The sequence below is a fragment of the Cyprinodon variegatus genome, unplaced genomic scaffold (assembly GCF_000732505.1).
Source record: "Cyprinodon variegatus isolate N-32 unplaced genomic scaffold, C_variegatus-1.0 Scaffold15, whole genome shotgun sequence".
Lineage (NCBI taxonomy): Eukaryota > Metazoa > Chordata > Actinopteri > Cyprinodontiformes > Cyprinodontidae > Cyprinodon > Cyprinodon variegatus.
The window spans coordinates 667,069-677,878 of NW_015150468.1; the positions used below are offsets into that span (position 1 = coordinate 667,069).

At 37.2% G+C, this 10,810-nt stretch overlaps 1 protein-coding gene across 1 annotated transcript; it reads left to right on the plus strand.

Annotated features, from left to right (window-relative positions):
- The first annotated feature begins 6 nt into the window (after window positions 1-6).
- Window positions 7-10,742, plus strand: LOC107091099 (vesicular glutamate transporter 2.1). Its single transcript, XM_015384851.1, has 12 exons — window positions 7-533; window positions 1,833-2,088; window positions 2,654-2,772; window positions 3,981-4,095; window positions 5,183-5,270; window positions 5,378-5,464; window positions 5,819-5,961; window positions 6,073-6,222; window positions 6,995-7,127; window positions 7,491-7,601; window positions 8,197-8,324; window positions 10,236-10,742. Exons 1-12 carry the CDS (start codon window positions 460-462, stop codon window positions 10,572-10,574), a joined length of 1,743 nt encoding a protein of 580 aa, XP_015240337.1. The 5' UTR covers window positions 7-459; the 3' UTR covers window positions 10,575-10,742.
- The last annotated feature ends 68 nt before the right edge of the window (window positions 10,743-10,810 follow it).

Here is a 10,810-nt window from a genome sequence, read left to right on the forward strand (position 1 = left end):
TTTTTTTTTTTTTTTTTTTATTTTTTTATTTTACTTTTTCTATTTGGTATTTTTCTAAGGCAGTACACCGCTTTGTCCATGTTTCTGTCGTAAACTCAGCCTAATCTCTGACGCTTCTGGCTCTCACTTTCATTTGTCTTTGGTCGTGATGGCACTTTGCGCGGCTACTGTACTCCAGGCAGGAGGAGACCTGCTGGTGGATGAGGGCGCACACCTCGTTTGAATACCTCAGTTTATGAAAAGGTGTTTTCGTCACAAGGGTTTTGTCACAATTGCGCTGAAAATAAGAACTCGTCTTCTGGATCGTCGCCTAATCGCCTGGGTTTAGATTCCATCTACCTTCGTTGTGCCGCTTTCCTGCCGTTAGCCGCTGTAGCCGGCCATCCTGCGCTGTAACATGACGCTGAGGCACTAACATTATTTTCTCTAAGAAAACAAGCCAGCCAACAAAAACTGGGCATGGAGTCCATGAAGACGAAAGCCGCGACAGGGGTCAAGGAATTTGCGGGGAAGACCCTGGGTCAGATGTACAGGTAGGGGTAGGATTTGTTGGTTTCTTCTTGCGCCTTTTAATTAGGCAACTTAATGCTAATTTGCTGGATTTTCACAACCTTATATTACAGTGTTTGTATGGGCTAAATCAATGTCTTAATGATTCATAAGAAACTGCAGTCGCACCGCTACAAGTGAGAGTAATATTATGTAATCCCACGAGCGTGCGTGTGAGCAATCTTTGCAGGATTTGGATGCCTCTGGATGATGGGGCCTTTACATGCAGTTTATTGGCAAATAAGGATTGGCGTACTGATTTCTCAATGTTTAACGACAGTTTAATCATTTCGAATGACTCTGTTTGCCTTAATATAAATCAGAAATCCTTTTTTTACGATCCCCAAATTGCATTTATTCTATTACGTTTTTTTTTTTCATGGGTAGTCGAAAAATGCATTTCTCAAGGCTATTAGTGGCATTTATAGAACACTTATCCCCATTCTGGATTTTTGTTTCAGCTTTAGATAGGCCTACGCATGGTCCATTGTACACTTGAAGTGAAATAAATCTGAATTAGTATTGTAATCAGGATCAAGGCCTTTACTAATTTATTTTACAGTAGATTTTATGAATTCTTTATAAGTGACACCGTCTGCTCATCGTAGCCAGGTTTTAAATGGGTGTGTGCGCCTTTTTTCTTTCTTTCTTTTTTTTTGCCATCGGAATGTTTGGGATATCAGTTTGTAAATGAACGTGATTTTGCTGAGGATGGGGTGGGGTGGGGGGATGTTCGAGGAAAGCCCACAGACGAGTGTCTGCAGGCGGGAGCTGGTACTGTGTCCCTGAATACTAATGAGCGAGAAAGTAAAAGGCTGCTGCAATGCGGTACAGTCAAGAACATTTTGATCCTCTTTTCATTTTACAGGCCAAACTTCTTTTTTGTTTCTATTTCTTTGAGTTTATTTATTTTGAGCACACACGTTGTTGTTTCTTATGTATTTGTGTTATTTATTCTGGGTTTTTGTTTAATCCTAAACGTAATAAAGTGTGATGGCGCAATGGGATGGTGAAACATATTGATGTTTGTTCCAGAGGCCTCATCAGGCACATTTGCCATTGTAATTCTCATTATTAGGTGAAATAATTTTTGGATAACACCCTCAAATCAAAGCCCATAGTTTACAATAAAAGATCCTGAAAAATGCTTGGAGATTATCTTCCCCTTTTTAAGATGACCTTGTTTTTTGGTTTAGATTATTTCAAACAGCATCCCGATCTCATATGAAGAATAGTGTTTGAGTCAGGACTCAGCAGGCGGTGTTTCCTTCACCTGTCTGCAGGGTGATAGAGAGGAGACAGAAAACAGGAGAGGTGATCGAGCTGACTGAGGATGGGAGGCCTCGGGAGGCCGCCGAGAAGAAACCTCCTCTATGTGATTGCAAGTGCTTCGGTTTGCCGCGCCGGTACATCATCGCCATCATGAGTGGCTTGGGTTTCTGCATCTCCTTCGGCATCCGATGCAACCTGGGCGTGGCAATCGTGAGCATGGTTAATAACAGCACCATCCACCAGAACGGCAAGATTATCATCAAGGAGGTGGGACTAACGCAGACACGCTTTTACGCATGTTGGGAAAAAATCTGATGAACATCCATAAGATTATATTTTTAATTTAGTTTGAAAGGAAAACGAAAAAACAAAAAAAGCGAGTGTATTTACCATAGCTATAAGGCCTGTTGCAGCCTATATGTATCAATAGAATAATCCATTCAACAATCTCCATTTACTCATCTTCATTATGTATAATAAACGTTCAAAACAGCCTGATATACAGTAATGTAAAGCCGGCTGACATTTTATGTAACGCAAATTATTTAATGTTTTTTGTTTTTTGTTTTTTTTTGATTCCCCAGTTGGGTTTATTTAATTTATTTTTTATTTTACCAGTGTTTAATATTCATTAAAACCCTAAAATATCATATTTTTTGCACACTTTTCTTTCATTGGGAATAGTATTTTTCTATAGTAGTGCCGCTGTGATTGAATCAGATCAATTCAGTTCAATGTGACAGCTTTCACTAAAATAACTGTTTATAAACCAAAAAAAAAAAAAAAAAAAAATGCAGTGTCATCTCAGTAATATGATCTATTTATCCACCAGAAAGCCAAGTTTAACTGGGACCCGGAGACAGTTGGAATGATCCATGGATCTTTTTTCTGGGGCTACATTGTGACGCAAATCCCAGGAGGATACATTTCCTCGAGGCTCGCAGCAAACAGGTCGATTATTTCCATAAATAATAATGAAGATGATAATAAAGATAATAACAACAGCACGACTAAGTTCTTACATTTGTTTACAATTGTATTAATAAGATTTACATTTTTTTGCATGGCTTATTAAAAACAAATCTCTCGTTCTTCTATTTGTGCATGTAATAAACAGAGAAAATAAAATCTGAATAATTAAAAAAAATCTATTCACAGCAGCAGAATTAAATCTATGCAGATCAGGCGAGATAAAAAGCGCACATGATGAGTCCAGAGCTGTAAAACAGAATGACTCCAATAAGGAGCAGACAGTAGGGCAGCGGGCTGGCGGCCCTGCGGGTGTCAAGGCTTTGTGCCACCTGTTAATGAGCTCCCTGAGGAGACCCGGGTCTAATCTGTCGCTCTCACAGGGCATGGATACCAGACCCGCTTTCCTTGCCAAATGCTTTAATTCCCTTGCCAGTGTCTTGGTCATTATAATTACACACATCTCACGATACAGGCACCAAATAATAGGCTTACTATGACAGTGCATACTTGTAAAGAAATAATAATTATATATATATATATATATATATATATATATATATATATATATATATATATATATATATATATATATATATATATAGTATTAATTTGGAGGGTACGTCATCAAAGTGTTACTCAGACAGCGAGTTTTAAATGTCATACAAACCTTTCTTCCTTTAAATTATATTTTTCTAACCTGATTGTGCGTGGCTCACCCGCTTGATTGACGCGTGCAGTTTAATCTAATCATTTGGTCGCGTGCCCCACAGTGGCCTCCACCGGATTAGGGCTTGTCCCCCACGTGCTGCTGAGTGAGGCTGGAGAACGTGGCCGAAATGACAAATCCGTTGTCTTTCTGAGGCCTTCGCTCAGATATTGCCTATACTCTCCCCTCTCCCTTTAAGATAAAAAAAAAGATAAATACATAAATACATTAAACGTATGGTGTTTTATTTACCTGTAACTTTGATGACTGAAAGATAGCAAGCCCAAATCATCTGCACAGAATGCTTTATATATATATATATATATATATATATATATATATATAATTAAATATAAATAATTTGTCCGTTAAATAATGCCGGCTGCAAAAAAAAAAGCTTAAATAGATAAAATAAATATTACTTGATACCACAGAGCCAAAGCGTTGTTGTTTTGTTTAAATGTCCTTTTTTTTTCTGCAGGGTATTTGGTGCAGCAATTGTCCTCACCTCAACTCTCAACATGTTCATTCCCTCTGCTGCCCGTGTCCACTATGGGTGTGTCATTTTTGTCAGAATATTACAAGGACTGGTGGAGGTAATATCATATTGTTCTACTTTAATGCTTTGACTCAAAAGAACAAAATTTTAAATGTTTTCTATTGCATTTATTGCATATATCCAGGTTTATTCCAACTAAAACAAATGCAGTGGACAACTGTATGCAGCCAGAGGAAATATGAGATGAGCTTTATTGATCGGATCCACTACAGTTTGTTTTTGTAGGACATTCAAGCTCAGTATCTCTTACGTCATGCTTTGTATCCTGGATACCCAGCAGCAGAGCCCCACCCCCCCATATATGAAATTGGAAATGCTTCTCTAAGTCACATCGCTCGGTTTTTTTAACTGTGAAATAAAAACAGATAAACTTGCATGCCATGTGCATTTTCTATTGTTAAATGTAATGACACCTTATTTTCTTTTGCAATAGAAAGTATTACTTTATGAATGTGCATTTATTGTGCACAAAACCAGAAACACAGAAGACTGCTTGATTTTTAAGATTCAGTGGGTCATTATAGTTTACTTTCTAACATGAGCAAAACAGCATTTATGGTCAGTAATGGGTCAGCACATGACACTCAATAATCTTGTATGTCATGTGAATTTTCTGTTGTTAAGTGTAACAACACCCTTTTTTATAGTTCTGATATTTAAAAGCATGATGGGGAAAGGGAACAAGCTATTGCCATGTAGTAGTACATTCTGTAAAGCTAGGTTGTTCTCCTGCAGTGAAAAAGAGATTGCATTCTCCTGCACAATTGTTTTTAGCTACAGCCAACGAAAATTTAATATCCAAATCCCTGTTATGCTACTTGTTTATTAAAAACAGGGGTGAAAGTTTTCTTTTCTGTTAATTACTACATTCAGCATTATGCATTTATAGTGTTTTCCTGATTGCAAGGGTACCCTGGACTCGGCTAAAATAAAACCTTATGAAAAACTCATGTTCGACATTGCATTAGTGTACCGGTAATAATAAAAAACTTGAACCCTTGAATGTAAATATAGCTTATAATTCATATTCAAATTTCTGCTTTTGTATGAATGCACACATCATCTATGTTTACTGCCACTATTAATGGTGAGTTAATAGTTACCCTCCAATCTGGTGTGTTCAGGGAGTGACTTACCCTGCCTGTCACGGCATCTGGAGCAAGTGGGCTCCACCACTAGAAAGGAGCCGTCTGGCTACCCTCTCATTTTGTGGTAAATAATCATTTTTCATTGACAAACAAGCTACAGAACCATAGATCTGCAGGTTTTAACTGTAATTAAGACGTTGTTAATCTTGAATGTGGTGATGTTTTTCTCAGGCTCCTATGCTGGTGCTGTGATAGCGATGCCTCTAGCTGGAATCCTTGTCCAGTACACAGGATGGTCCTCAGTGTTTTATGTTTATGGTAAGTGAATGGGAAACTTTTTGTTTTGTTTTTGGTTTTTAAATGGGATCTTTTGTGTTGGTAATGGTGGAAGGGTTTCTAAGCTTTAGAGTGTGACAACTAGAGAGTCCGGTGAAAGTCAAACGGATTTATCCAGGCAGCCAGAGTATTGATTTCCTCCCCCGTTGTTTTGGTTTGTCAATAAATAGCCCCGTCTTTCTCTCCAGACAGGATACAGTTTGCTCTCCTGTCTGGGTTTTGTTCTCTTAGGCATTTTTGTTGACATATCCAGCAAATTGTCACTTTTAAGATTTGAATTATCTGCTGTACTTCACCTGTAATTAAAAATAGTTTTTTAAAATGTTCTTCTTGCAGGATGCTTTGGTATTTTCTGGTACATGTTCTGGATTCTTGTCTCTTATGAGAGCCCTGCTGACCATCCTACCATCACTGATGAGGAACGTGTCTATATAGAGGAGAGCATTGGGGAAAGTGCCAAGCTGATGGGCCCTTCAGAGGTAGGAAGGCACCACTTAGATATAGGAATTACAATGTACTGTTTGGTTTGATTTAATTTAATTAAGCAATTACCCTGACTGTAGTAAATAATATGTTATGATCCCTTCTAGAAATTCAAGACGCCTTGGAGGAAGTTCTTCACCTCTATGCCTGTCTATGCAATCATTGTGGCAAACTTCTGCAGAAGCTGGACCTTCTACCTGCTGCTCATCAGTCAGCCTGCATACTTTGAGGAGGTGTTTGGCTTTGAGATTAGCAAGGTGGGTCATGCTGCATATAGAATAATTAAATAGATAACAATTGATACTTCAGCTTAAGTAGAGTCTGGAAATATTTATCAGAGGATCAAATGCACCAGGCAGCACAAATACATGATTTCAAGGTGTGTAAAAGATACATTTTTCCAAACCAAATAGACTTTATCCACTTTGTTAACCATAATAACGTTTAAGTATGTCTGTATTGAAGCAAGATGGTAACAAATGTTATTCTACAATCCATGTCAGCCCACTTAGTATATTTTCCTCTACATAACCAATCAAAGGGTTTTGTTATTCTTAACCACATTAAATACTCTGAATATTTTCTGAATTTTAGAGGCCATCTGATTGTTTTTCATCGATTTTACTTATGGACATTAGTAATTTTTTCTTTGATGTATGGTTTAATACCTTAGCATTTTCCAACAAATGTTTTTTTTTTCTTTATGAACACTGTTGCCTCTTTCTGTAGCATTGAGCTGTGAGGCAGAACCAATGACAAATCAGGTACAAAGAAAGTAGAGAAAATGTGAAAAAGCAACCAATTTCCAAAAGGCACCAGAAGTGACAAACTCACCATGCTTACATGGAACAAACAGGTCCTTTCATCCATCTCTTTAAGAGAAATAATTTTAAATGAAGAGACAGGTGATAACAAGACAGGAATGACTACTATTAAAATGTCACCGTTTTAATTCAACAGACATTATCTGTATCTTAAGTAGTTTTTTGATTTAGGGGATGATGTGCTTGTTTTTTTTCTTATCTGCAGGTGGGTATACTCTCTGCTCTCCCCCACCTGGTGATGACCATCGTTGTGCCCTTTGGCGGTCAGCTGGCAGACTACCTGCGCAGCAGGAACATTATGACAACAACCACTGTCAGGAAAATAATGAACTGTGGAGGTGAGAAGGCTGAGCCAAGGATGAGTAAAAAAAAACATTTCCACACCTCTCCCTGCTCCACCACAGGGTGTCTGAACCATGCTTTTTTTGTAACGTTCGTTTTTTCTCGCCTGACAGAAGAGTTTAAAAGGCGACCCTTACAACTTTGTAAAATCTATCTGTTCAAATCTTCATCTCTTACATTGACTCATTGTGTGTGTGGGTCACTGTGCATTGATTTCATATCTGTCACCTATGTAATTGAGTGCAGAGGATGTATCAGACTTAATTCAATTGGCACAGTGATGACCAGAGAGTGGCCAACGGGCTTTTTGTGTACTTTGTGTGTCCATGTGTGACCTGCTGTCTCTCTCTCTCTGCTAGGATTTGGCATGGAAGCCACATTGCTGCTGGTGGTGGGGTATTCCCACAGCAAACCGGTGGCAATCTCCTTCCTTGTGCTGGCAGTGGGCTTCAGTGGATTTGCAATATCAGGTTTGTGATATCAATGTAAAGTACAAAGTGAAGATTATGACAGACTGCTCTGTTCATTATATATATATATATATATATATATATATATGGAAATTAATGCTTATTTTAAGCATAATTTATCTTGTTGAATAAGTCCAAATTTATTTCAGCTTTTTTGTCTTTAGACTTTAGACATCATGTAGCTCATAGTGATCTTTTTTATCTTCCAATCATTCACAGATCTCATAGCTCATATTTCTGTTCAGAACAAAGGATGCAGAGGTCTGTGTGCAAAATCAGTTTCTTCCCTCTTCCTCTCAAGCTTTCTGCCAGATTCTTTAATAATTCAGTGTGAGCTGTCTCAGGGGATACGCAAGGCAGGCAGTGTGCAGCAGCTCACGATGAGACTTACTCATTCAGCCAGTCAGAGTGGGGGAGGGAGGTGGATGTGTTGCGAGTCGATGCCTATTTCTGCAACAAGATAGTCTGCATTTGTGCTGCTTTTATCTTCAGCTTTACTTGTATCATTCTGTTGCAGGTCCATAAATATAGCAGTTTAAAAGAAGATGAATGCATCACCAGTGTTTTAATTTCATGCTATGTTTGATACCAACAGGTTTTAATGTGAACCACCTGGACATCGCTCCTCGTTATGCCAGTATCCTAATGGGCATCTCTAATGGTGTTGGTACACTATCTGGGATGGTGTGCCCATTAATTGTCGGTGCTATGACAAAAAACAAGGTAAATCCTTATTCACTGGATACGAACATAATGAAGATCTTCAGATAACATCTGGAAGCAAAAAATTCCAAAGGAGGAATGACAGATCCAAATAATTACAATATCCTTTTTTTTTCTTCAAACAAATAATCAGAGGTGTTTAAAGTACAAAGAAATAACAATGAAAAAGTGAATACAAAGTACCATGTAATTACTTTGGTAAAAGTTAAAACCCCTGCTGAGAAAAGTACTTAAATAAAAGTCAATAAAATGTTAACAATGATTGGGAAGGTAAAAGCAATTTTTTTGTTTGTTGTTATTGGTCCTTTTACTACTCTTAGACAATGGAGATGGAATTTGTTGAAAACCCACAAAGCCTTAAAAAACAGTATTCAACTAGTACAGTCCATAAGATTTTTAGAACACCACTGGATAGTGTTAAACGACATGAATCCAGCTGTCTGCCTGAGAAAACTAAAGCCTCGTCTCATTTCTCTCAATTGCACTCATTTTGGACTCTAGCACTCGGTTTTGCGCGTTCAGATGTAAAGTTAGTGTGTCCCTATAATTTTAATAGTTGGGAGAAGTGCCCTCCAACCCTTAAAAAGGATCCCTTCAGACCAAGTGAGACAAATGGGACTGGGCCAAAAAAAAACCTTTGGAAGAATACAAGATAAAATTTGTCCACTATGTTTGAGAAAGAAAAACTGCATTGTGTCAAAATGATAAAACAAAACAAAAATATTTTACTACACTTTACTACCAATAATACAGAATGGTCTAACAGTAGGGGTTGAGTTTATTGGCTTTAAGGACAATATTTAGAATCAAATGTAGCGCAAAGAGAATTTATTTTACCCCTCTAGAGAAATAAAAGAAACAACAATTTCTGTTTGTAAACAGGCATGCTCAAAAAAATTAAAAATAAAATGAACAAATCGGGCAAATAACTATATAGTGCATTATCACCTCCATCTACTAAGGAGTATTGAACAGGATAAACAAAGTGCAGATCTTCTCCTCTTATTCACATGCGGATTCAACATAAACAAATCCTCTTGTGATAAATGTCGGCCATGTTTTAATTTGTAACGACAAAAAATGTCATAGATTTTTAAGTAAAGAAGTATAAGTAAAATTTTTGCATATCTAATGTACCGCAATAGAAATAAAAAATACTCAGTAAATTATTGATCCTTAAAACAATTAATTACATGCTGTATAAAAGTTTAGGTACTTAGTTACTGTACAGCCTGCAAATTATTTATATCATACACAAAAATGATCGTATGATAAAATAAAACTTCACCTGCCCAATGAGCTAAATCTGGGTAAACTGCAAACAGGTAAAAAGGTTGCTTACAGGCTAAGGTTGCATCAAACCAAATAAATAATAGCAGCTAACAAGCTAGAACTGATAGTAACGATTTTGATAAAAATCATACAGTTATTTACTTTTTGTAGTTTTGGTGAATCCTGTAAGAGTTTGCAGGGAAAACCATGTTGGTTGTGGTCACTTACTATAACATAGAATAAAATGCAATAAGAGTAATTCAACTGCAAATCTATGAGATTGAACAGAAGTACAATGCTAATTCCCATTACAATTTCACATAAAGACGGTTAGTAATATTCAGTGAGTGTATTTTGGGGAGAGGAATTTAAACAAATAACTAAACATAATTTTTTTATGTGTTTCTTACTTTTGACCTGACAACGTACATAAGATTTTTCTCTATAATTCCAACCGTAAAAGAAATAGAACTGATTTTTATGATTATGATTTCTCTTGATAGCTGGCACATGGATAACAGATCCAAGTTCTTACCAAAGATTATAAAGCACTGTCTTCACTTTACTGACAACCAGAGCTTCTTGATTACTCAGTGTTTCAGTATGCACATAAATTGCATTTCCTCTTCTTTTCTACAGACTCGAGAGGAGTGGCAGTATGTATTCCTGATAGCCTCCCTAGTGCACTACGGTGGCGTCGTCTTCTATGGGATCTTTGCATCTGGAGAAAAACAGCCGTGGGCCGACCCCGAACTCACTAGTGAGGAAAAATGTGGGTTCATCGATGAAGATGAACTGGCGGAGGAGACTGGTGACATCACCCAGAGTTATGGAGCTTTTGGGGGTGCAGCCAAAACATACGGTGCTACCACACAGGTAAACGGAGGCTGGGCTACCGGCTGGGAGAAGACGGAGGAGTATGTCCAGGAGGAGGCACAGGAAGGCTATGGATACAGGCAGGGAGAAGGCTATTCTTAAACCAAACACAAAGTCAGTGGCACACAAGTTGACTTTATTTCTTGAGTTTCCTGAGTGTTCATCTATCAACAAATGATAAACCAGAAAAGCTATGATCCATTGTGTTATTGTTTGCACAAAAAACCCTAAAAATTATCAAAATCTAGAAATTAAACATATATATATATATATATATATATATATATATATATATATATATATATATATATATATATATATATATATATATATATATA

Coding starts and splice junctions, on each gene's coding strand:
- LOC107091099 (XM_015384851.1), top strand. CDS start 460: ATGGAGTCCATGAAGACGAAAGCCGCGACAGGGGTCAAGGAATTTGCG. Junction 534..1,832: donor ACCCTGGGTCAGATGTACAG/GTAGGGGTAGGA, acceptor ACCTGTCTGCAG/GGTGATAGAGAGGAGACAGA. Junction 8,325..10,235: donor GTGCTATGACAAAAAACAAG/GTAAATCCTTAT, acceptor TCTTTTCTACAG/ACTCGAGAGGAGTGGCAGTA.